This window comes from Cricetulus griseus, chromosome 6 (assembly GCF_003668045.3).
Source record: "Cricetulus griseus strain 17A/GY chromosome 6, alternate assembly CriGri-PICRH-1.0, whole genome shotgun sequence".
Taxonomy (NCBI): Eukaryota; Metazoa; Chordata; class Mammalia; order Rodentia; family Cricetidae; genus Cricetulus; species Cricetulus griseus.
This window is the reverse complement of record NC_048599.1, coordinates 48,556,605-48,583,945: the sequence shown is the minus strand read 5'-3', so window position 1 is coordinate 48,583,945 and position 27,341 is coordinate 48,556,605. Positions and strand designations below refer to the sequence as shown.

Here is a 27,341-nt window from a genome sequence, read left to right as displayed (position 1 = left end):
ATGCACACTTACCCCCTACCCCTCAAGACTTCAGGTTCTGATTTCTGTCTCACAGCTTTACAGGTCCAAAATGTCAACTGGCAGATGCCTGTGAATCGGAGGACACATCACACAGACAAGTTCTCCAGCCAGGATTTCATTGTCCGGAGAGGACAACCTTGGGAGATGATAATAGTCTGCAACCGAAGTCTTGAGTCTGGTGACGATCTCAACTTCATCGTTTCCACAGGTGCCTGCTCCGCCCCTCCACACATGCATCCAGCTGAGTTGCTCTTGACGGGATCACTGGGATTTGGGTTATGTCATTGGTTGACTTTGGTGGCTATGTATCTCTGAGCATGAGACTTATCGTCAAATCAAGAAGGATATGGCCTGACTACATGTTCCCTCTGGATGAAATCCTAAATCCACGGTTCTCATCCTTAATACTTCGACGTTGTGGTGATCCCCAACCATAAAATTATTTGCATTGCTACTTCATAACCGTAGTTTTGCTCCTGTCATGAATCATAATGTAAATATCTGTGCTTTCCCATGGTCTTAGGTGACCCACAACTTACAGGTTGAGAACCACTGACCTACATGAATTTGCAGTGTCATCAGAGCCTGATTTCTCCCCAGGACCTACCCAGCAGACTTTTGTCTCCTTCATTTTCTATTTCCTTGACAGGTCCCCAACCCTCAGAGTCAGCCAGGACAAGGGCTGTCTTTTCAGTCTCTGGGAGAAGTACAGGTGGCTGGAGTGCAGCGCTTAAAGCCAACAATGGCAACAATCTGATCGTTGCTATCGCCAGTCCTGCCAATGCACCGATCGGATGGTACACAATGAATGTTGAGATCTCCTCCAAGGGCAGGGTCTCCTCTCAGAAGCTGGGAACATTCATACTGCTCTTCAACCCATGGCTGCAAGGTCAGTCTCTAAATACCACCTTCCCCCACAGCCCTGATAGAAGCAATGAGTGTGGAAAAGAAGGGTGGTGGAGATGCGCTTCTTATGGGCTTAGATCTGATTGGAGGAAGTTTGTGGGCTGTGGGAGGAGCAGAAAAGCTACTGGTCAGAAGGTCTGTACTTACCCACCTAGCTGTGCGACTCTAGGCAGTTACACTATCTCATCCTCAAATCTGTCCCTCTAAGTGTACATCATATTGTTACTGTTCTTGGGCTCCCATGGGAATTTTGTAAGCTTTTATACACTGCATAACATGATAAATTATAAGAGACAATGACCACAGCAAAATTCTGCAATGAGGCAGCACCCTTCTATCAGAAGGAGCAATTATCTCATCCTTGGGTCCAAGTTTTAGACTCTTAGGTCAGCTTGGCTTCTCTTTCCAGCCTGAGTCCCCACAGTGAGAGCTGCAAGCATCATAGCTCAAGACTTCATTCTGCAGTACAGATGGGGCTGGACCCAGAGAGACTCTTGCTCTAACCCCAACACCAGTCTTCCAGAGTGAGAGGAAAACTTATCCCATTGGTTCATTACAGTATCTACTTTTTGTTTTTGTTCTTTTTCCTTATGTGCGTGTGTGTGTGTCAAACAGCGGATGATGTCTTTATGAGTAATAACGCTGAAAGACAAGAGTATGTTGAGGAAGACTCTGGCATCATCTACGTGGGCAGCACAAATCGAATTGGCATGGTTGGCTGGAACTTTGGCCAGGTAAAAGGACCATGACAAGGCGAGGGTTATCTCCCTAACACAAGATGCTCAGGGTTTATAGCAGATTTGCTCATTTTCCTGCCCTTCATTTCCTGTTTGTTCATTTGGAACACATTTGTTGATCACATACTCTGTTCTAGACCCTAAGCTGAACAGTAAGGATACAGATGAATAAATTTTCTGCTTCGAAGGAGTCACAATCTAGTAGGGAAGATGAACTCATTACTGAATTGATGCAGTGAATAGTGAAATGCCATGACACATAAATAACTAAAAGCTTGGCAAGGAATCTCAGGACAATAACATAGCTTCTGTTTTTCACATCACATGAAAATGTGGTAAAAGTCCATCATTGTATGCCCTGGGCCTTTCAAAATCATAGCCTTTGTTTGGCATTACCACCTGAGTTCAGGGAGTCCTCAGGTTTTCTCAGCCTAGAAAATGTTTAGGAGTGCCTTTTCACTTTTAATTTCTCCAGGTAGTAAGTAAAAGAATTAGAATGAAGTCCTTTGGTCAGCCAGGGTTCCTAGACGCCCAGAAGTTGGTGGGGAAGTGCATTGTTGCCCATTCCAGGCTCTGTTATGTAGCTAACACCAACAAGTTTCTCAGTTGAGTCTATGTGTTGACTTCATTAAGAGGAAGAAAATGATGAAGATGAGAGCATATAATACACCCAAAGGTGGGGGGCCGTATTTTTGGTGGGATGGTTAGTGAAAGCCTTTCTTAGGAAGGAGCTTTTGAACTGACAAGGTAGGGAAGGCTGCTAGCTACTTTGAAGAACATTCCAGGAAGAAGGAGAAACAAATGTGAAGACTTAAGGCAACAAGAGCTAGCATGTGAAACAATTAGTGTGTCTTACACAGCTTTAGATATGACTTCAGCCACACATTTTATCTTTATACCTAGTTTGCCAGGAATCTAAACTTATGACATGCTCAAGGTCACCGTCAGAGCCACAAAGGAACCTTGAGATGTGCTTGGCTTGCTCCATCATTAAACAGATCTGGAAACCAAGGCTTGTTCCTGAGTCCGTGGCACACTGGGAGTAGACTGTGCCATGCTGTCCCCCATGCATGTTAGTGGAGTGGGTTCTGGCTCATGTAAAGTGAGAGAGAGAGAGAGAGACCTGGTGAGCTTGCTGGGTAAAGGCTGGATGCAGTGGCTGCTCCTCAATAGCTGTTAGCTTCGAAGGCCACAGAGTGAAAGTAGGCCCTGCATTCCCTTAATTAACCACCACAACAAAAAACGGTTCACTTCTTTCATTTTACCATGTGGTCTCCTTATAAACAGTTTGAAGAAGATATTCTGAACATCAGCCTCTCCATTTTGGATAGGAGTCTGAATTTCCGTCGTGACCCTGCTACTGATGTGGCCCGCAGAAATGACCCCAAGTACGTTTGCCGGGTGCTGAGTGCCATGGTAAGTAACAGGAAATGACAGTAAGTACTACTTTTCACGCTGCCATGTGACCGCATATCAGACCCATGCACTCTGTGTCTCGCGTGAGCCTTGCCAAATGCAATCAGTAGCTATGACCTTGCCCAGTTTGCCAATAGAGACCATGGAACTCCTGCAAGTTAAAGAACTTGCCTGACATATGTAGTGACTGAAAAGCAAAGACAGAAGCAAACTCAGGCCTGGCTAGTTTCAAAGCTCTTTCTGCCATATGGCAAGGCCGTGCTAGAAGGGATGGGAACACACCCTTCAGGTGTTCACCAGAATGTGATGTAAAGCTAGGCTTCCGCTCCATCATGAGGCCTCCTAGGAAGGAAGGTATGTGCCCAGTGAGACTAGAATGTGCACCTCCTTGGCAGCATGGAACCCTCAAGTGTCACAACAGGAGGAGAGCAGATGGTCTTACTCATTATTTAGACAGAGAGAGGCTCAAGGAGTTAATGTGACATGTTCACAGTGTGCCTCTGTGAGTCAATCAAGGGTTTAAGCTGTCTGCTCAGGTTCTCTTTCCATTGTCATGGACCTATACATGAGAAACCTATCCCACACAGCACACACACACACACACACACACACACACACACACACACACACACACACACACACACACACACCACAATCTTGGAGGAATCCATGGCTCTGTACTCAGTGTGTACAGAATGTCTCCATCAAAAAGTAACCAGACAGAAGATCTACCTGCTTAAAAATGTAAAGTTCACCGGCTGTGGTGGCACTTGGGAGTCTGAGGAGACCAGAGGATCATGAGTTCCCAGTCAGTCGGAGCTACACAGTGGGGCCCTGTCTCCAGAGAAGGCTGGCAATCAAAATGAGTTCTTTCATTATAACTTTCTTTAACTAAATAATTATCCAGAAATATCCTTGATGTCTTTTTTGTTGGCCCATGGTTTAGGCACATCTTGGACTATTCCCAAGCTGCCCCTTTTCTTTGTTAGAAATCTAACCAGGCTTTGGGTGGCATGCTAATGCCTTAGCTTAATTAGTGAGGACTTCTCAAAAGAATGGGATTTCAAACAAAGGCCTGCAGGAAAGAAGTGAGATGGACCTAGAGACAATTAGAATCAGATCCTCAAGGCCTAGAATAGCCAGGACAGAGAATGGAGTAAAGGGGACCTGGGCTGAACCTTGCAAGGCAAGTAGCTTGGATAAAGGGGTTGTCGGTGGAGGCAGAGGCCAAGTAAAACTGGAGTTCAGGGCCACTTAAGAAGCCAGATTTCCTGGCAGAAAGTAGAATACGTGCGTCCAGCCTTGAAGCCAGCTGGCTCCTGCAGCTGCTGACTCACTCTCAGCCTGGGGCCAACCCACTATCTCAGAGCCCATTTCCTCAGACGTGCCTCCCCAATGCTCTCTCCAGACCCTCCTGTTGGGCTGGGTCAGGCCAGGAGCTAATTATGGCTTATGCAGAGCTTTGAAGTCCTCGGCTTTGAGCCAGCAGTGATCTTACACTAGAGCACCTGTGACCCAGGAGCCCATGAGCTGCCAAGCTTCCATGTCAAGGACACCCTACCTTGCATGGTACCACTGTAGAAGTGAGACAGGGTTCACCTCTGGGAAGGCTGGTGGCTTGTCCTGGGTCTTCTGTGTCTGCTGTCCACTTTCATAAGCCTTGGCACACTCATATGTTCCAAAGAGAGGGGACAGATCTGACAGGTTGAGGAATCTCTCTGTGTGTAATTGAGATAAACAGCAAAGTTTAATGGACTCTGAAAACTGGACAGATGGAGAGGTACCTCTGGGGAATCTAGTTTTCACTTCCCCTGTATTGGAATGGGAAGGCTTAATGGTCAGGGAGACAAACTGACTCCCAGATCACTAAGGACACAAGTGACAGGTAGTGCTTATGAGCTCATTCTCCTCTCTCAGCTGGCAGTGTATAAAGTTCCATGTGACCACGTGCAGTGAGTGCTGGGGATTGAGCCCACGGCTGCACACATGCCAGGCGAGTACCCTACTGCTGAGATACATCCCCGGATCTGTTTTATAACTTTTATTTTGAAGAGATCCAGGCCTATGCAAAAGTGGAGAAGAACATACAAGTCCCCACATAGCTGCCATCAGTTTCAACAGCTGAAGGCTGGTCTCTCTTCATCTCTGACCCCTTCTCCACAGATGACTTGATGAGCCCCAGCATTGCTTCCTTTGACATCGTTTCATCTATAAGTACTTCACTCGTATCTCTAAAAGAAGTGGAAAAAAGAGAACTCAGGTTCCCTGAGTCCCCAACGAGTGTTCTGTCAATGCTGTATCCCATTTGCGTTCCTTATACTAGACCCATGCTGAAGTTAAATGGATAAATGAACAAATCAATGAATGAATGAAGAAGAAAGGAATGGCAATATTCCATCTTCATTTTTTCTAAGATGTTATATGTTAAAGTTCTAAAGTAATTTTTATAAGACGGGCTCATACGCACACACACACACACACACACACACACACACACACACACACACACTTCAAAACATAAACACCACCCACATCCCCAAGAAGACAGACATTGTCTTCTGCAAAGAGGACTTCCGAGCCCAGTCTTGCTGCTGATAAACTATGGAGTCTCCTACTTCTGTGTCATCCTGTAGTACAGAATTGATGTCATTCAAGAGCAATCAAACATGACCCATTAAGCAAAGTACTTCTAAATTCACAAACCTCGCTCCCCCTAAGAGATTCGTCACAGTTTGCATGGCAGAAAAGTGCACTCAAGGCTCCATGGTTTTCCCATCTTCCACCCAGTGTTCTGAATCCTGTAAGCCACTCTTGCAGGAAAGACATGGTATTAATTCACACGCATGTGGGGTGTGTTTCCGCACAGATCAATGCCAACGATGACAGCGGTGTTCTTTCTGGGAATTGGAGCGGCAATTATGCTGGTGGCCTGGACCCAAGGACCTGGAATGGCAGTGTGGAGATCCTCAAGAATTGGAAAAAATCTGGCTTCAGGCCAGTCCAATACGGCCAGTGCTGGGTCTTTGCCGGAACCCTCAACACAGGTAATATGGAAGTGGTGTGCCTTTTATGAGTAGCAATGGGGTGTGTTAATGTACACCACAACCAGCATCCTCATACTGACCTTGGTTTGTAGTGCTTCGGTGCTTGGGGGTTCCCTCTCGGGTGATCACCAACTTCAACTCAGCTCACGACACAGACCGCAACCTCAGTGTGGATGTGTACTACGACGCCATGGGAAATCCCCTGGAGAAAGGCAGTGACAGCGTGTGGTGAGTGACCAACCATGTCCCTGGGCTTAGAGTGCCACATTTGAGCAACTCCCCCCCACCTTCCCTTGGAACTCAGCTCCATGCTGGAATCGGAGGGAAAGTGAGTTGTGAGCCAGGGCACGGTTGAGAGTAGAGATGCTGCCGATGCTGATCATGTACCTGGCAGGACCTGCACCGCAGCCCTTGGAAGGGTCTGATGCCAGCAGAGAATGGAGCCAGAAATTCCAGGAGATCATCCTGGCTTTATAGCATCCATTGGTCCTGATCCCACTTGGGAAGTTTAAAGCTTGTAACTACTGATTTTACAAAAAAAAAAAAAAAAAAAAAAAATTATGTCAATTCTAGCAACCCATATGACTTGAGAATTTTTTTCCCTTCTCAAGGGGTTACTTTGTTTTGTTGTTTTTAGTGCTATTTGTTAGTTATATTTGTTATATTTCCTTTTTGAGACAGAGAATCACTCTGTAGCCCAGGATAACCTCAACTCAAGATCTTCCTGCCTCAGGTCCCAAGCTCTGAGATTGCAGGTATGCACCACCATGCCCAGCTTATTTTCTTAAACACAGCAAAAAAAAAAAGCAATACATTTTCTCATAGCTTATATACATTTATTATGCATCTTAGTAGACAGAATGAAAACACATTTATTCTGGGTTGCAGATGAAAATAAAAAAACTTATATGTTTAGACATCAGACATTTTTAATCATAAATATGCCATTGTCACGCGTAGCCATTTGCACATAGATGTATGGGATTTATAAAGATGCTGGCTAGAAGTAGGTAATGTAAAACTTTAAATGTATAACTACTTATAGCAATGCATGTACAATATGCACATATTATTACAGCCATTTAAGGCTATACCATATGATAGGTTATTATCAGTTGAAAATGGTGTATATATCTGTGAGTCTCCCTATTTAAGGTACCGTACACATAGTCGAGAATCCATGGCTTAAATCAGTTTCAAAGGACACATATGCATAATTGCTCACAAGTATCCATGTGACTAGGTGAACTTCATAGCAGATATCATTTTTGTTCAACTTTGAGATTATTTATATAACATTTATTATTTCCAGAATAAGAAGGTCCAACTTTTCCAAACTGTGTTTAGTCTGATAAAATAAAATGAAATAAAAATAGAAAAAAAAGTGGGGAAAGTTGTTAACACAAATAAACAACCCAGTGTCATCAACTGAACTAATAAAAATATACCCTCCCCTCTACAGGAGAGGGAGCTCATATAATTCACCTGTAGTCATGTGGCTTGAGGATGTTTCCCAGGGACCTGTATTAGGATTTTTTTCCTTGCTTTGCAGATATACAGCATTCTCTCTAGAGACATCAATACTTAGGACAAGAGTTTTGTTTTCCAGCTTCCCACAAAACAATATTTTTTCTTCTTCCCCAAATTTTGTTCTGTTAATGTTTCTGGAATCTTGTCACAGTCAGTTCTGATGACTGGGGGAACATCACTCCACTACAGGAGGAAGACAACTGGCTAAACAAGGGCAGCCTGACTCACTTTGGGGGAAGGTCCCTTTTGTTTTAACCCATCCATGACGACCCTGCACACCAGCAACTGCAAGGAGACCAGAGAGCCTAAGACTGGGTTCCTCTCCTGCATCCTCAGCAGTGCTGGGGACAAGGGACTGGGGCATTAGGTGTGGCTACTTAGCAACACAGCATGGTGTGTGATGTCCAGGCCAGTGATTCAGATTAAGCCCTGTGAGAACCCAGGGAAGGAATCCTAAAGTGAGCCTTCGACAAAACAGAAAGGTGGGGCTTTAAAATTTCATTTATCCTCTTGCCAGCTTAATAGTTTATTCCAAATATCGTCACCTTTAAGACAAATAGGGCCTGATGGAGACAGACTTGGGTGGCTCTACTGTCATCCTGTTGGTTGTAAGGGAAGACTGCAGATCTAGAATCCAATGGTTCCTGTGGGTTCTGTTTCCCCCCACACTCTCCCCCTTTTATGGATCTCCTCTCAGGAGTCAATGGGAATGACGTCCACTCCTCACCTGTATCATTCCCTGAAATCTGTGTGTGGTGAACCGGGTCTGGATGGTATAAGAACAAGGAGTCCCAAGCCCTGTTTGCAGCTCTGCTACCTACCTCCTATGGATTTGTGCAAGCCCCCTTGTCCTTCCGTTCCCAAGTTTCTCCACCAGTGAAGCTTAAGAGTTGGTCTAGGACTAGGTTATCATTCACACCTCTTGCCAGCTCTTCTAAGTCTCAACTGTATTCTTATTGTCAGACCATGTGTTTGCTATGAGACTCACACATCAAGTGTACCAAGGAGAGCACAGTTATTTCCCTGTTATAATAAGCACCGCTTAACTTTAGGCAGAAAGTCTTGGGTCTAAATCTGTGTGTCATGGATGTTGGAAGCTTTAAATTTAAACTCTCATCCATATGAGCCTAAAGTCACAGAAAATGAGGATCAATTTGAGTTGCTTAGCGACAGTAACGACAACTGATGCATGGCAGCATGCCAACTAGTGTTCTCATTACTGACATTTACACTTCACAAATCATGAGATAGGTGTTATCATTTTATTATTTTCAGGCCCAACTTACAGTTGAGGGGCTGAGGCACAGAGGGGTTGAATAATTTTCCTAAAAGACATAACTAGGAAGTAGAGGTGGAATTTGAACTCAGGCAGATTTGAAAACTACAAAGCACCAGAGAAGGTTAGTGGTATCATCCCTGACTAAAGCCTGCAAAATTCAGCACTCCTATCTGGGTATTTTCCAAAGGAGGTTGGCAGGAAGAATACCATGGTGTTGGTGTCTGCTTAGCTTGGGTGCTGCCTAACCCACTTGGATGGAAAAGTTGGGTTCCTTGACTCATATTAGACAGTAAATGACACTTGCTAATAAGACTAAACATGTCTTGGGGGTGCCACAAAGAAAAATGACTTGCCCAAAGTCACACTGTATATTTGTGACTAAGCTAGAGTTAGAATATAATAGATATCTATTAACTCAAAGAACATTAGCACTAGAATCTGAGGGAGCATCCTGGTCATCTTACAGAGGGGAGAAGAGATTCCCACTGAGATTACAGCCAGTCCATTACTGAGTCCCACATTCACCTACTCAACGACTGTGAACTGGAAGTATAATAGGCATTGTAAGTCACCCAGAGATGACGTAAAGAATATGATGATATACAATATACATATATATATATATTTTTTTGAATGTCCTGTCTCTTTATGTAAGGGATTTGAGCACTGCAGAGTTTGGAACCCTGGAACCAGCCCTTTGTGGCCTGTACCTTATCTAAAGATGAGCAGCTAGAGACAGACATTCTCACTGACCACGAGTTGCTTAATTATTTTTTGTTGTTTTTATTGTCTGAGTTATTTTATACTTAATTTCCCACCTATAAATTGAAGGGCTGGGTTAGGAATCCTCTGCAATTTCTTCCAGGGCTTCCTTTTAATCACCCTCACAGCCTGCAATGGAGTACACCCTTTCCCCAGGCCATTCCACTGAAGCTAAAGGTCTGGTCTGAGAGATAAGCTTTCTTGTCTATGCAGAGCCTTTGCTTTGGGGGAAGTTAATGTTGGTGGTTTGTTGTTGTTTTGTTGTTTTTAACCCAGTTTCCTGCTGGGCCACTGTGAAGGGGAGGGCTCTGAAGACTTCTACCTTCTTTTCTCTATTCTCTCTCCCTCTCTATTTCTGTAGCCATAGACAGGACCCAACCTGTAGATTTTGCAGTGCTCCAAGGTAGGACTCAGGTGGGGACTGCCCTGCCCTGCCCTGCCCTTCCTAGGGATTGGAGAGTCCAAAGAAGAGCTGTTGGTCACTATTCATCTTCAGGGGCCCAATCCCTGTCTTCCTACACAGAGCTCTGCCCTTGGATTCCTGCCCCTAATAACCCTTAATCACTTGACTGCAAAGAGGTCACCAAGGCTGGTAGCGTGGCCTTGTCCCCGAAGCAATTCAAATCAGCAAGCTTGACTCAGCACTTGCACTAGGACACTGGGTGCCAAGAGGTCAAAAGCAGGGACGGTGCTAGAGTAGTTATAACTGCATAAGAAGAGCAGTGATTAGAGAGTACAAATGGAGTCATCGGGTGATGCACAAAACTCAGAGGCAGCACCGAGCTCTGCTCAGCACACTCTCTGGAAAGACGTCTCAGTGAGACAGTATCTAAGGCTGTGTCTGGAGTATTCCTGCAGAAGACTCTCTAGACAAAGTGAACAGAGCTCCAGACAATCTCCAGACCAGTGGCCTGTGAACTTCAAGTTTGCAACACACCTAATGTAGGTGGAAAGCTGGGAGGAGCAGACTTCTGTGACTGTTAGCCAACACTGCGGTAGCTCCGAGGAGGGAAGTCTGTCTTTCCAGAGCTCTGTCCTGAAACCTTCACAATAGAAACAGAGTCGAAGGTCAGATAGTCAGGAAAGAGAGCGCCCACAACCATACACAAGAGCAAGAATTCCCTTGACAGTGCACATCCCCAGCATGATTTTCCAGAGGGAAGAGTCAGGATGCATTTGTTATCTGCTCTGCCTTAAAATTCCCACCTTATAAATAAGTACTGAAAACACAGCTACTGTGCGGATATCATTTTAAAGCCAGCTTACCCTTCCCCTAGGGCTCTTTGCCAGAAGCAAAACAATGAGAGGCTTGGCATCATCACCGCCTCATCCCTCCTGTGCATCTCGTGTCCATGTATGCTCATGGTCACACACTTCCTGTGCCTCCTTCTTGGTGAACGCTAGTCAGGCTCATGGTCCCATTTGAAAATGGACTTTCTGGATCTTTTTTAGGTTTTCATTTGTTTTGTTTTGTTTGTTGAGACAGGGTTTCTCTGTGTAGCTATTGGAGCCTGTCCTGGAACTCGCTCTGGAGACCAGGCTGGCCTCAAGCTCAGAAAGCCACCTGCCTCTGCCTCCCAAGTGCTGAGAGTAAAGGTGTGCGCCACCTCCGCCTGGCTGACTTTCTGAGCATAATTTTTATAACTTTTTTCTATGATTATAGGAATTTTCAAAACCTAAGAGAAGCAAAACTCCTCTGTGACCATATTGTTCATACTTTTAACATTTAATGGTTTCCTATTCATCCCTTAGTGCCTTTTTATTGATTACAGAATTAAGATAATACATTTTGCAAAGTTCAAGAACAAGCTAGAACATGTGATGGATGCCTGCTATTATTTCTCATAGTTGGAAGCCAATCACTTCATGGTTTCAATCATAGGACTTTTTTTTTTTTTAGGATGGAAACTGACTAGACTCTACAAATGTTTTTACATTTATTATTTGTCTAAACAGCATGTGTCTGTATGTGTATATGTGTGCCACAGTGAGCATGTAAAAGTCAAAGGACAGCCTGTGGGAATCAGATCTTTCACCACATGGCTTCCAGGGATTGAACTCGGGTCATTAGGCTTGGCAGCAATCACCTTCGCCCGCTGAGCCATCTTTCTAGCTCTAAGCTCATCTTGCCCATATATATATATATATATATATATATATATATATATATATATATATAAATCTTTTAAATATTCATTTATTTTCCAGTCATGCAAGTAATGAACAATTTTCCCGATTAAAAAGAAATGAAACGCTAAAAAAATAAAGTCAAATTTGTTTTATATATATTGTATATATCATAAACTGTAAATTTGGCTAACACAATCTAAACATTAGAGACTAACTAGGTCCAATTTTTTTCCAATGATGGGACCAAACCTAGACCTCAAGCTTGTTAGGCAAGTAAGTGCTCTACCTCTGAGCTAACTCTTTCCCTCCTCTACAACTATTTTAGTAATTTTATTATTACTCTGTGTGTTCACAAGGGGTGGGGTGTGTGACACTGAGCATATGTGCAGGTCAGTGAAAGTACCCTGTAGAGCTGACTCTGTCTCTCTCCTTCCACACTGACACTCTTCCAAAGCTCCAGCTAGGGTCCCCACGGTTGCCTGGCAACTACTACCTTTCCCACTGAGACATCTTGCCAGCCCCATTCATACATGCACTGTGTAGATGTGCACACTGTTTTCTAACTTGATTTTGTAATGAATTTTCTGCTTTCATTTTATTTTAGAACATCTAATTGCCAGTTAATTTGTTTGGGTTTTTGTTTGTTTGGTTAGTTGGTTTGGTTTGGTCTGGTTCTGGGGGGACTGGTTGTTTGTTTGTTTGTTGTTTTGTGTGAGGTTTGTTTTGGTTTTGAGATGTGTGTCACCATGTAGCCCAGTCTTGCCTGGAGTTCCAGGTCTCCTGCTTTGGCATCTCTGGGCACCACACACACATAGCTTTCAATTGATTTTCTTCCTTTATGCTGTGCTTTAGGTAACCTGTCCTTGGTAATACTAGCTTCATTTTGCTTGTCATTTATTTGACAGCTGTATGATAGTCTATTAGGCTGTGCAACAGTTTATCTGGTTGTTCTTTTATTGATGAATTTTTTCTCCAACATTCTTTCTCTCACAAGCAATGCTGGAGTGGGGGGGTGGCTTAGCCTGGACAACTGTTCATATTCATAAAAGTTTTCTCACTGGAGAAATCCTTCACGGTGGGAAGTATGCAAATTTTTAGAGATTTTTATACTTGTTGCCAAATCGCCCTCTGCAAAGGTCACACCAATTTAAATCCTCACCAGTAGTATGCAGTGACGCTTGCTTGCTTGACTGAAAGTGAACAAGTCTCCAGCCTAGATTTTAATCTCTGCTAGGCTAGCAGGCAGAATACGCCTGGCTGTCACAGTCTCTCTTTGTCATTTTAATCTTTTAATAGCATCGAGGTTAAAACTATTGTCATATGTCCAGTCATCATTTACACTGCGTATGAAAACTATCTGTTCATCACTCTTTATTGGCATGTTTTTCTTTTCTTTTTGTTTTTATTAATGTGTGAGTACTTTATAACATCAATATGGTCTCTGTTGTACCTATTTTTTCTACTTTATTGTTTTTTTGTCATCTTTTTTTTTTCCTCTCCCATTTCCAGACTAGAAAATCCAAGTGATCTGCAGAACTCTCTTCGAATATGTTTATCCTTCCTCTGTTATGGTTATTCTAATAAACTCATCCATTGAATTGTTCAATTTCAGATATCAGGGAAGTTGCAAGTTAAAATGTTCCATTTGGTTCTTCTAAAATATTTCTACGTATTTGTCAGAAATTCCTCTCTTTTTGTTCTCTGTGAATTTATTTCCCGTTATGTCATTGATTCTGCTTGCAGTAGCTGCTTTGAAGCCCTTGCTTCACAATGCCAACATGTGATTGTCTTCACTCTTGAGCTCCTTTGTGTGCTGCATTACTTTGGCTTTACCCTAGGTGTGATAAACAGCTCTATTCTCTTACTGTATGCTAGCAAAACCCTGGGGGACCCAGATTGCAAACCGCCTGGGGGGGGCAGTTCAGTTCTATCACTTTTGCTGGGCTACTTGGTCTGCCTCAGGCATGATGGTTCACTCAGACATGTGAGCAGTTTATGAATTTGGGGTCCTTTCCCGAATTTCTTACTTTTCAGAGCAGACCCCTCACGCCCCTTGGTCGTCCCGCACTCTGGATCCTGTGTCTGGGAGCTTCTGGAGGATTTCAGGGACATGATGCCACCAAGTCTATCAGAATCTCTGGCACCGAGTTCACACCTCCAGAGAGGATCTGGAAGCTGTATTACTTGGTTGGAGATGTGGTGTTGCCACTCACTAGTTTTGTGACCTTCTTTCTGCAGGAATTTCCATGTCTGGAATGAAGGCTGGTTCGTGCGGACTGACCTAGGCCCCTCATACAATGGATGGCAGGTGCTGGATGCCACCCCCCAGGAGAGAAGCCAAGGTAATCTTGCCTGAGCCGCTGGAGCTTGGCTGTTATTTACAGGAGGAAGTAACCCAAAGCCCTCTCTAGCTCCACAAAGCACAGTGGGATAAGATTTTTTTAAAAAATAGAGTTCTTGTTTTGTGTTGTTCATGCTGCTATTTAAATGGATACCCCCCTGTAGCCCCTCCAGCTGTTGCTACCACTGAAGAGCCCTAGCATATGTCAGGCAACAGGGAAAAGATACCCTCCCTTGTCAATAATTACTTCCTACCACTGCCCATGAAGCACAGCCCTCCCAGGGTAGAAAGCCCTGTGGATTCAGTCCTGTTATTCTTTCTGTGACAGGCCCAAGGCAATGGCTGCTGCAGCATCCACTCCTGTATGCCTTTGGGCAGGCTAGGCTCCGGTTCCTCGGGGCCCATGCACTCCCTTTTGTCTCTTACCTCTTTTCTTTTCCATCAAAGATGGGTCTCAGACTCTCTGGGGTTTTTCTTCTTCTGCCTCTAACCTCTAGAGAAGCTTGTCATATCTGTTACCTTTGAGTTGTTTCTTTCAAACTAAAAAAAAAGTATAAACTAACATATATTGCTTATATAGATAATATGCATATATAATTGAAAGTATCAGAGTAACTCAGATAGTTATCAAAAGACTTAGAACAAAAATTCAGTCTTCCAGTGTCCTTACCTTACTGGTAAGGTTACTGGTAACTGTTACTGGTAACAGGAACACGGTGTATTGTAAATTTGGGGCTGGAGGGGAACCTTTAAGATATTTTCTAGTCACTGTTGTGTGTGAACTTTCCAGTGAAATTCGTGAATGGTTATGAAATCAAATTAATGAATTGTGGTCATGCCAAGAGGTGGGAAAAAAAAACAATAGAAAGGAGAATAAAGTAAAGTATCAGGACTAATAAAACTACTAACCCATTAAATGTCTAGAGTGTGTCAAGATATCAAATTTACTTTCTGTTATTTATGGTTTTAAAAAGAATCTGGGTCATTCTCTTCCCTGTGTATAAAAAGTTATGTGTGCATCATGTGGATATATATATATATATATATATATATATATATATATATATGTGTGTGTGTGTGTGTGTGTGTGTGTGTGTGTTTCTATATATGTCTATCTTTGTCTAGTCAAATAATCTACCTGTGCTGAATTCTGGAGGGGAGAAATGAGGGTTGGGTTAGGACTCACATGAGCCAGGGATCCCATGCACTAAACAGATGTTCAGAAAAGACTTCTGAAAATGGAAGGTCCATGCACCTCTGAACTGGAGTGATTTCAGAGGCAGAAGAGCAGCACTTCAAAGCAAGACCAGGCTGACATCGGGGTCAGCCCAAGTAACATTTGTGCAAGACATACAGTTCAGCCCGTCTTAAGTGGAGTTGGACCAGGGGCTTGGTGCAGAATGATGGTGATGGGTAGCTCTTTGCCAGACCGGTGGGTCACAGTCAGGTCTCAGGGTTGGCTGGAGTAAAGGCAGAGACTGGCATATTGTCAGGAGACCCTCAGAGTCTGCTCCTAGGCAGGCTGGAGTGGATGAGCTTAACTGTGGTTTGCACGCATCCAAACTCTGCATCTTGGCCACCAGGTGTGTTCCAGTGTGGTCCTGCTTCAGTTAATGCAATCCGAGAGGGAGAGGTGGACAAGAATTTTGACATGATCTTCATCTTCGCGGAGGTTAATGCTGATCGGATCACTTGGATCTATAATAGTAGGAATGGCAGCCAGAAGCAGAATTCTTTGGACACTCACTCCATTGGCAAATACATCAGCACCAAAGCCGTGGGGAGCAACTCTCGGTTGGATGTCACAGACAAGTATAAGTATCCAGAAGGTAGGATTGGAGCTTATGTGATGGGTGGAGTGATGTCACATGGATCTCAGTGATGGGTGGGCAGCTCTGAGGGTGGCAAGAAAAAACCCAGCTGTCCTATATCTCAGTTAGTTCTGCACAAATGGTAGGGTGTCTCTCTACCATCGAGGGCTCAACTGCTGTTTTCAATAGGGATTGAAACACCAAGGACAGCTAAAATACAAGGACAGTTAGCTTCACAGCACAGACAGCTGTGAGCCCAGCCCACCTCCAGATGCGTTCCTCTCTAGGTTGCACAACAGAGCTGATGTCACTTTGATTGAGCATCACAGGGACAGGCATGGTTCCCAGGGGTTTGGTACACATTTCTCTATCAGTCCATTTCCCTCATCTCCCAGAGTACAGACAGAAAATGCCATTTCAACAAAGAAATAGACAAAGAAACTCAGGGATGCAGGCTTGTGCCGTGTACATTCACAAAAGCCCAGAGGTTTGATTACGTGAGGAGGCTGATGCCATGGTCCCTGAAATCTGCATCATCTGTACTGCTGATGGTCTCCTCAGTTGCCTTGGAAGGGCCATGTATGAAGCTGCCTCATCTCTAGTAGATTTTTTTCTCAGAAGTTGCTTCGGGAACCAGGAGCATAGTAGTTCTCAACGATGGCAAAGGCTCTCTATCTGAAGGTGTGGTTCAACTTTGGAGGTGTCGCAGAGTAATTTAGCAGTTGCTCTAGTAGGCCACAGGCATCTTCAATTGATAGTCTTTCCAAAATACTTGGAAATGGTTGAGTCAGTTGATGTTCACAGTCAATTTCTGTGTGTGTGGTGGGGGGAGGTGACAAAAAAAGTGCCCTTCTAAATGTGCCTACAGTTGCTCCTAAAATCAGACCAACTCTCTGACACCTATTGGCTGTGGGTGTTGGCCAGAGTTCCCAGAAGGAGAAAACTGACTCTAGGAGGTGGAGTCTGGCTCCAAGGCCAAAGGCATCCACATTTACATGGACATCCATATGTAGTGATAGATGGACATTTTGTAGGTTGTCCTCAGTCAATAAACACTGCTGAGTCTGTCAATAGAAAACAAAACCAAAACAAAAATCCCAGTGAGATTCTCTACAACAGAAACACACTTACTTGAGAACAGCAGAGCACTGGAAGGGGTTGAGGTAAAGTGGATGCTTTCAGAGGCAGAAATGAAGAAGATGACATCAGATGTTTTAAGACAGTACTTTGGGGCCACAATGATTAATGACCAAGGTGGTGTCAGTGCAAGGTTGAGCAGATAGTCGCTGGGCAGATGTCCTTGTGGTTCTTTTGTGGTGAGTTGCTTTTGTGGCCTTCCAGAAGAAGCTCATGGCTCTGGCAGTCTTTTGCCAAAGCAACTATCAGGCAATTATGCAAAAGGACTCTTCCTTTGTAACCTCCCAGCCTCATGTATCTATTTATTTTTGTTACTATTGACACAAGTGACTCTATTTTGATCCTCACAACTTTCTGAACACCTACTGTCTGAATGCCTACTCCAGGTACCATGTAGATAAAACACAGCAGATGGTATCACTGGAGAGGAAGGTGCCAGACTGGTATTTTCAATGTCATGGTGTAAAACAAGAATAGAGAACAGGAAACAAATAAGCCAGGACAGAAGGCGACTCTCAGTCCTACCTACCACTTAGAACAAGTGTTGTAGGCTCTTTTATTCTCTCGTCCCTTTGCCTGTAAAATGAGAACAGCAGTGCCTCTCTTGGGTTGGATTTCAATTCAAAAATGCACACAAAATGGGAAGTACAGGGTTTGGCACACAGTAAGGATTTAATGACTAGGCTGGGGATCTTCGATCATTTGGGTGTCTGTAGTCTCCCTGGAATAATGCCTTTCCACAGACTATTTTGTTCTGGTGCTGTTTACCTGGCTGTATGAGCCTGTGAGATTCTCTGTGACTCTTAAACTTTGATCCTGCCTCTCTGGAGTTCTAGCAACCTGCTAAGCAATGGAGAGGGGCCTGGTGGAAGCTCCCTACAGGCTCCTGGCAGTACCTTGGCTGGTGCATGACAGCAGGATGGAGCAGTTGTCTGATGTTACCCAAATCTTCTTGCCTAATGATGCCAGTTAGTCTCAGAGGGCCCCAGGCAGGAAAAGCTCATAAAATGGGTTGCTAAGTATTTACACAATAGCAATACCTAGTGAGAAAACAGCAGCAGGAAGCATAGTCTTGAGTAAGCTCAGCAGTGACCTATATAGGCTCTGGAACCTCCCTATGCAAACGCCTGCTTCCAGGTCTCAGGCACAGAGGCTCAGAAGCTCTGCAAAGCCTTCAGCCGTGGGTGTGGACTGACAACTCAGCTAGAGAATGGAAGGGCATCCAGAGAAACCTGGCCCTCCAGGAGCTCTCAAGCCTGGTAATCCAGCTACCTTCTTGCAGCAAGGTACAGGGGAGGATCCTTAGACCAGGTTTCAGATCCCTGGAGATAAGTCCTTCCATTTCTTCATCCAAACTCCAGAGTAGTCCAAGCCAGTAACTTCTCTTAGATGCATGAGCCTCTGATGTCCCTGCCAAGAAATTTACATAATTCATGGAAAGGACTTGCTGACTTGGAGAGCACCCATCTTAAGCCTTCTGGTTTACCTTGAAATGTTCAGAAGTTGATTGGGGAAAGCCTAGGGGCTGCCAACTCAGCCCACAAATGCCAACATGGTCACTCTTCTATCTTCTTGGGAAGCCGGGACCTTCTGCTGTATGGTACATATGTCTTCAGGTCAAGGCAGGGAGCCAGAGGTAAACTGCTTAGTCAGCCTGGGTTTGAGGTTGTTTGCTCTGTTCTCAGTGTGCCACAAGCCTTTAGGGTGTCACCAGTGCTCCCCCTGCACTGCCTCTGCTGTCACAGTCAGCAGTACCTACAGCCTGGGTCCAAGTCAGGAGATGCACCCTCTTATATTATCCCTGGCAGTTTGGAGACTCTACATTTCTCGGCAATTCTTACTAGTCATGACTTGGAACCTTATCAACCACAGGACGTTCCTGTTGACTTGCACAGACAAGAGTGTCACCTCCCAACTCCCAAAGTGCCTTTAGACACAAGGCAGGGGAACATGGGAAGTGTTTTGAAGTTTGTACTCATAACTTTGGTTCTGCTTATGGATCCATTCTAAGTCTCTTCGGCTCAGTTTTGCCATTTGTTTATAAATGATCAGTTTGGTCTTCAAGTCTCAAAAAGACCTTTCATCCAAAGAAAGAGAAAAGAAGTAAGGCAGAGATAGAAGGAGGGAGGAGGAGAGGAAGGGAGTGAAGGAGGAGGAGAAGGAGAGAGGGAGGGAAGGAGGGAGGGAGGGAGGGATGGAGAAAATGAAAGAAATCAAACTTAAATGATGAAGCCCCATAGTACGTGTTTGCAGCACCTGACCCAGCTTTCCCTGTAGCTTCCTGACAGTGTAGACTTGATTGCAAAAGGCCCAGAGACTGGCTGGTCTAGAAGCCTTATACTAAGAAGTGTTAATGGAGACCTTACGAGATCAGACACTTGCTGGGAGCAGCTTGAACACACAGAAGTGGTATCAGTGTTCTAGGTCACTCTCCAGGGGTGTCATACTGTCTATTGTCTGAATTACAGTCACATCCCTGAGGTATCGTTGTTTTATTTTTGTTTCTTTCACCAATACACAGGTTCCAGTGAGGAAAGACAAGTGCACCAAAAGGCTTTGAGCAAACTTAAGCCTAATGCATCTTTTGACCCAACATCTGTGAGAGATTTGGCAGGGGAGGAAGGGGCACCCAGCATTTCTGGGAGGTTCAAGGTCACTGGTGTCCTGGCAGTGGGCAAAGAAGTCAGTTTGGCCCTGATACTCAAAAACCTGACTAGCGATAGGAAGACAGTGACAGTGAACATGACAGCTTGGACCATCGTCTACAATGGCACCCTTGTCCACGAAGTATGGAAGGACTCCGCCACAATCTCCTTGGATCCTGAGGAAGGTAACTCATCCTGTAGTTGGTGGGACTCAGGAAACCTAAGGAGCTGATCACTGAAGGGTTCCTGCTGGGCTCTGGGTGAATCAGCTGACTATGGGAAGAGTAGTGAATGGCCTCCGTGGGTAAGCCTTAGTTCTGATGCTCTGGAAGTTGCTATCCTATGAGCAAGGCCAGTCACTATGGTACTAATTGCATATTTATTACACCCTAGCAAGGGAAGAAGGGAGGCTTTGGTAGTTCATAACCACAGCACAATGTCCTGAACAGGTTTGTACAACTCTGCATGATTTTCAGAGTGAATGTAACCTCAACTGACCTTCTAAACCGGGTAGATTTCTGTTACAGAGACTGGCATAAGGCTTCAGAGACTTGTGACTTGCTTGTCAATGATTATAGGCCAATGCTGAGGTCTTGGTCCTTGGTTTCCTGATGTTAAACCCAGTGTCACCTCCTGTTTGCTAGGTTTTGTTACTGCCACTCTGCTCTCATTCCAGACACCCCCCCCCAGGTCCTATTGTAGGTTTGGCCTCGGGTGGCCTCTGATAGGTCCCAGGATCTTAAATCCTTGCCCCAAATTGCCCATAGCTTCCAGGGTCTGAGTGAAGTTTCTTGACTACTGATGACAGTGACAGGTTTTCTAGGAGATCTAAGTATTTGGGAGGTTCGTAGTTGCTCCAGGGCAGCACAGATGGGACAGGAACAAAGTGGAACACAGGGAGGTTGATTCTATGGGATTAGGAATGCAGGTGTGCCCACACTGGCAAAATCCTTGAGCTGTTGTGAAAAGTCTAGGCTGACAAAGCAGATTAACAAGGGTGGGGTGAACATTTGCTTCACAACAAGAATTAATAGAAACTGATTAATTATACAGCCCATCTTGAAAGAATTCCAGGATAGATTGAGCTATGTTACTTCCGCTGGAAGGCAGCATCCCTTCACAGTTTGTCTTCCAGCAGAAATTTCAATATCAGAAGCAACCATTGCTATTATTACCTCTGACACTTAACAAGGGAGCCTTTTTGTTTTGGTGGGGGGAGACCTACAGCTAGAACTCAGGGTGTCCTGAATGCTGGGCAAGAACTCTACCAAAAATACATTTCTAACCCAGGAAGACCTGTTTCTGTAAGCCAGAAATATTCCATAGAAAGGAGAAATATTTTAATTCTCTGTAAAAGACAGCAGAGTGGAATGGAGAGCAGGGAGGAGTCAGGTTGAGCGGTTCTGGAATCGAGACGCTCAGGTGCTTTCTGGATAAGCCTAGCTAAGTCTCCTCCCCTTTCTGAGCCCCCGAGTTGGACCACTGAAAAGGATGGATCAACTGATCCAAGGATACCTCCTCTAGCTCTAGCCAGTTCCCGTGGGAGTAAAAGCAGAAGGAGCTTTCTCCTGGTTAGCTCCCACAAGAGCAACTGTGGGAAGAGAGCAGTGCCCAGACCATCTGATGGAGAAATCCCCGTGATGTGCAATTGTGGGAGAGTGGGGTGAAAGTGTAACTCACTGATAGGGTGTGAGCTTAGCATGCACAAGGCCTTGGTTCCTGTCCCCAGCACCACACAACACAGTCTTTGAGGCCTAGAGAGAAGCTAGGGGAGGAAGTTCCATTGAGGGAAAAGTCCACAAGTCAGAGTGTGGTGGAAACACACCTGATTTGTGCATAGAATGATACGAAAGCATGGGGTGGGTTTTTTGGGTTTTGGTTTTGGTTTTTTGTTTTATGTTTGTTTGTTTGAGGCTCTGAACTTTATCCCAAAGGCAGCAAGAAACCATGGGAGGGTTTGGTTGTGGGGCACAAGAGGAACAACATGCTTTAGAAGACACTGTGCAGTCTTTACAGCTTTGCCTTCCTAGTGTGTGAACAGCTGTGGAAAGGGAGATCCCAGAGAGAGGGAGGAAGCTGAGGACACTGTCATACCAAAATCACAGCTTATTAGATGACTGGGAGAATTGAAGCATTTATTTGGCCAATATCTTGGCCTCCCTTCCTAGTCATTACTGTGTTGTCATCCTTATTGCTGCTGCCATTAGGCAATAGGTTAGCATCCTTGTTCTTCCCCGTCCCTTAGAAGGAAACACGCTTTGAATTTCCCAGGCCTGGGAGGGGCAGCTGCACTTCAGCCCTTCAAGTACCCATGTTGGAGTCTACTGTTGATTGCAACCTGGCACTTCCTTGCACCCTATTCTGGAATACACACACACACACACACACACACACACACACACACACACACACACACACACTGCTAAAAATCTAAACCCAAACCAACAAAAGCAAACACAAACCCCACAAGACAAGACCTGAACGGTGAAGACTTTGAAAGCAAATGGGCCACATTCAGACCCTCCTGCCAGCTCAGCCCACCACAACTCAGTTCTGAGGACGATCTTAGAGTTCATCTTCACCCTCGGTCCAACCGCTCCCCGCTTCTCCTTTCAGAAATACAGCATCCTGTGAAGATTGCGTACTCTCGATATGATAGATACCTGAAGGCAGACAACATGATCCGGATCACCGCCATATGCAAGGTGGCAGATGAGGCTGAGGTGGTGGTGGAGAGGGATGTCATCCTAGACAACCCCGCCCTGACCCTGGAGGTAAGAGGATAAGGAGAGGTGCCTCCCCCAGACAGCCCTGTCCTAGGAATACCGCTAGTCCCTAGGAAGTGAGCAGAAAAGGCTAGGTTTCTCTAGGGGTGGACACAAGAGCCTATTGTGGATCAGGCCACCCTTCACTTACTGTATCTGTGTATAGAGTTTGTCTCTTCCTGTACAATCCCACTGCAGACTTCCCAAGGGCCCCTCGTATGGGATCTAGATAACTGTGTCAGCCCTGGTCCCACCTCTTCTAAGCTGCCCATAGCTCCTAGGGTTCCTGGTGACAAGACAGGGGACCCAGGGTTTCCACTCTGCTGCAGGCTCCCATTTCCCTGTGCAGCTAACCTGCTGTCCTGTTTGGTCCAGCTGTGCTTCACAACAGCGCTGTTCCCACTTCAGGGGCTGGACAGTCATTGTGGGGCAACAGTTCCAACCTTGGGCCTTGCACCTACAGAGATTTGGACTTACATCTTGGCAAGTCCTTTAGCTAAGTCTGCGGCTCCAAATCTGTCAGAGGGAGGAGAAGACACTCCCTTGCAGGGTGTCACTTCCTCAGGGTAGCCTCTCTTGACAGGTCTTCACAGTCAGGCCCAGTCACCAGTAACACACCCTCAGAACATTCTAAACATTTGTTCCAGCTAAAAGCATACCTTTGTATAATAATTTGTTCCCTGGTCTGATTGTCAATGCCAGTAGAGCAGGTGTTTCCGCTGTTCTGGGGACATCTTACCATATAAACTTCGTAAGACAGAAGTAGTACCCTCCATAGGTCCCACCTGCAGCAGAGCTAGTGGCTGCCATTCCTCCCTTCCCAGGGAGAAGCTGTTGCCAGCCCCTGCATGCCCCCTGCATGCCCCCCGCATGGTGCAGCCTTTCTTGCTTCACAAGGCATTTCTAAGAAGCTCTCCCTATGCATCTTCTGATGCAATGGACAGCTGAGTGTTGTCTCCCCAAACTGGGAAACAATGCTGGGCAGTGACCGGCTCAGCTATGAAAACATTTTGCCCCTAAAGGATGAGCATTTAAATTAAGTTAGTTTTCCCCATTTTACTCTCTAATCCTCAAACATCCTTATAGTCATCTTTTATTCCTATATCATATTCCATTTTTCTCGACATCTCCTTTAGATTTCCATATGATGTCTAATTTATCTATAAAGACACTGTAACGTCTTTATCACCGCATGCAGTCAAGAAGTAGGCCATACTGGATTTCCTTGAGTCTCTTTATAAGATGCACCCAATTTTCCTTCTCAGACACATTTTCCCCCCTGTTGAGCATCTAGAAAACAGGCACATTTTTGTTCACTAAATAAGTTAATGTGTGATTCACTCAGAGCTGTGTCAGAGTTTTAAACTCACAAAAGAAATCTATTAAAAAAAAAGATAATATTCTGGGTAAAATTCTGTGGTCCCATCTAACACTGATTGGTAATTAACATGGGTTAACATGCCGACCTTCAACCATGGGATCAGAAGTAACACCTGACTATTTTTCCAAGGGGTGAGAACCTTCAAATTCATGGCTAGTGTTCTATATCCAGACTGCTGAATGCATTTATAGACCTGGATTAATACATAACCACAAAGATAAAGAAACAGATATTTGAAAATATGAGTGAGTATGTTTGTAGACTTGGTTAATAAACAACTATATACAGATGTATAAACTTAAGGTCAACAGGAAAAATAAGGTACTATTTATGTATTGTCATATACAAATAGCAGAAAACTATGTTTTTCTCTTAAAATTATTTCATATACTTTGAGTTCCAAGAGAGAAATTACAGTAATCATCATGCTTAATATGTTTCACTTACTCACAATGTACTGTTATATGTTACAGTGTCTGTCCAGAAAAAGAAAAATAGCCTAGGCTTTGGGACCAGGAAAGCCCTTTTTTCCCCAGTGTGTGAGTTTCCCATGCTGTCAAATCAATCTGAACTTGGCCTTTGGCACTATACAATGGCAGCCATGAGCACTAATGACAAACAAACAAACAAAACAAAACAAACCCACAAACCCAGCTCTCAAAGGAAGAAATGAGAAACATCTGCCTGTCACACAATTTCAAAATCTATTTCCAAAACACTCTCTTCCCTTTTCCATGATGTCATTTGTTCCTAGCTAGAAGGGGAGAGATAAGTAATTATCCCTCTTCAGTGGCTATGTCTGCCCGGGTTTGAGGCTAATGGTTATCAGATAAATGACACCTCCACCTTTGGGGGTGAATAAGTAGTTTGTGTTGCTTGCATGACCCCAAATCATACCATCATCCCCTGCAGCTCTGGCCTGGTCACAAGAGCTCTGTCAAGACCACAACGAGATACTTAGAAATTGTCTGGGCTCCCAAAACTGAGAAGAAAATTGGCAGCCTAAGTGTCATCACTGAAAATGTCCTGTTTGCCCCAATCCTTGTGATCAAACGCAGAAGGGACCATGGCTGTGAGCCTGTATCTGAGCCACCTCAGGAGTCTTCAGTCTTCCCTCAGCACCTGTGGCATCTCCCAGGAATGGTTGGGGGAGAAGCAACAACCAATAAAGGGGCTAGAGAGACAGCAGTTAAAAACATGTACTGTTCTTGCCCATGTTTGGTTCCCAGCACCATGTCAGGTGGCTCACAATGGCCTTTAACTCCAGCTCCAGGGACCTAATGCTCTTTTCTAGCCTCCTGGGAGGTCAGAAACACACACACACACACACACACACACACACACACACACACACACACACACACACACACATTTTTAAGGAAAAAAAAAAAACAATAAGCAGGAGGTTCAAGAAAAGCAGCTAGCAATGGGCTGTTTTTGGAAGCAGACACTGCCCATTCTGGATGAACTGATCTGGGGTTGTGAGCATGTCTCATTATGCCTCCAGTCACAGAGGACAGTGCAGGACTCCCTCTGAATCTGTTTCCCATATACAGCGCAGAGATAATAGTGACCTCTTGGTTAGGAGACCACCTGACACTTAGGGTTGAATGAATTGCCCTTCCCTCCTACATCCTAGACAATATTTGTCTCACCCCATCACCATGTTCAGGTCTCACAGGGAAGCAGGCAGGGGCCACACAGCTAGCATCCTGACTCATGAGCCCTCCCTACAGGTGCTGGAACAGGCTCGGGTGCGGAAGCCTGTGGTTGTGCAGATGCTTTTCTCCAACCCCCTGGATGAGCCAGTGAGAGACTGTGTGCTGATGGTGGAGGGCAGCGGCCTGCTACTTGGCAACCTCAAAATCGAGTGAGTTCCAGGCTAAGCAGCTTTGTGGGGGTGGCCAAGAGTGGGACAGGGTGGCCTGCCCTGAGCCTTTAGATAGGACAGGCAGAGCACCCTCTGACCTCAAATCTTCACTCTTTGAGGGGTTGGTACCCAAGGATCTGCATTTGCATTTGGTCTGGAGTTCATCAAACTTGAAGACCTAATTGCCAATGCTACAGTCTGATCTTTAGGGCTGGGCATAATTGGGATATGGTAAGACTCCCTACCTCCTCCCCAATGGATGTCACAAAACTGAAGGGACCCGGGTCATCAGAGAGGCAGCTAGAGGAAGGTCAAGAAGTGGTGGCTTCACCTGACACCACTGGAACAGAACTTGGAGTCCTATATGGCCCATATACCCTGAGCCCCCTGGATTTCACATCAACACTAATCTGTGTCCTTCCCACATCAGCGTGCCAGCCCTGCGCCCCAAGGAGAAGTCCCGGATCCGATTTGAGATTCTTCCCACCCGGAGTGGCATCAAGCAACTAGTTGCTGACTTTTCCTGCAGCAAATTCCGCGCAATCAAGGCCATGCTGTCCATTGAGGTGGCTGAGTGAAGAACCTAGCGGCACTCCCACAAACCTGGGTAACACAGACCAGACAGGGCTCTCCTGGGGAGTGAAGCTGCTGCCTATGCTGTCCAGTTTGAGAAGCCTTCTGTGTCCCTATGGCTGCCAGACATGGACTTCTAGCAAGCCCCTACCCAACCCCCTTCACCTCAAGCTAGGCTGGGTCCACCCTGGTCTAGGACTTGATCGTTTTTTGCACATTTCCTCATTGCTTCCCTTGGAGATGCCTATTCTGTGAGCCCTCGACCCTGCTGATCTCTTAAACCCATCAATGCTGTGGACAGACAGCACCTACCCTAGGAACTCAAGACATATTGGGAAGAAGCCAGCCTGGACTGTTTGCTGGTCCCCAGCCTGCAGCTGGGGTATCTGTTCCTCCCTCAGCCTCCACAGAAGGCAAGGAGTAGTTAGTTACAAAGCACAGTACTTACATCCTTACAGTCAAAATAAATGTTCAACAAGTGCAATCATACAATGCCGATTCCATGAGACTGCTTTGCCTGGGGCGGTGGAGGAGTGGGAGGGGCCGGGGTCACCTCATCTAGGGGAAAGGCCAAGCAAGGTCTCAGTATCTATAGGGAATGTGTTTGTTCTTTGTGGTTTCAAGGGTGCAAAAAACAAAGAAACACTGCAAACCAGTCCAAACTTCCTAATGTAATATCCAAATGGTTGAGTTTGCCCTGGAAGAGAGATGCTTGTCATGGTAGATTCTATCCACTGCGTGCACTTCGAAAACTCCTTTAGGACCTTCGTACATGTGTCAGAGAGAGAAAGGACTTCAAAGAAAGCATTTTCAGGAAACTTAAGGTAGAGCAGGCTCTGCTCACACTGGGCTCTCCCCTGCTTTATTAGTCTGTTTCCTGTTGCTTTAACAAAAATGCCCAACGCTGGACAATATCCAAATAAGAGAGTTATTCTGCTCACAGTTTGGAGGGCTAAAAGTCCAAACAGCAGAGTAGTGGCTCCGATAGGGACT

At 45.1% G+C, this 27,341-nt stretch overlaps 1 protein-coding gene across 1 annotated transcript; it reads left to right on the top strand.

Moving 5' to 3' along the window:
• Tgm3 (transglutaminase 3) lies at positions 1 to 26,790 on the top strand. The gene is made up of 12 exons (XM_035447038.1): positions 1 to 229; positions 671 to 910; positions 1,543 to 1,661; positions 2,952 to 3,080; positions 5,947 to 6,124; positions 6,217 to 6,352; positions 14,064 to 14,167; positions 15,750 to 15,995; positions 19,636 to 19,944; positions 22,376 to 22,533; positions 25,642 to 25,775; positions 26,206 to 26,790. Exons 1-12 carry the CDS (start codon positions 1 to 3, stop codon positions 26,351 to 26,353), a joined length of 2,130 nt encoding a protein of 709 aa, XP_035302929.1. The 3' UTR covers positions 26,354 to 26,790.
• Positions 26,791 to 27,341: the final 551 nt, after the last annotated feature.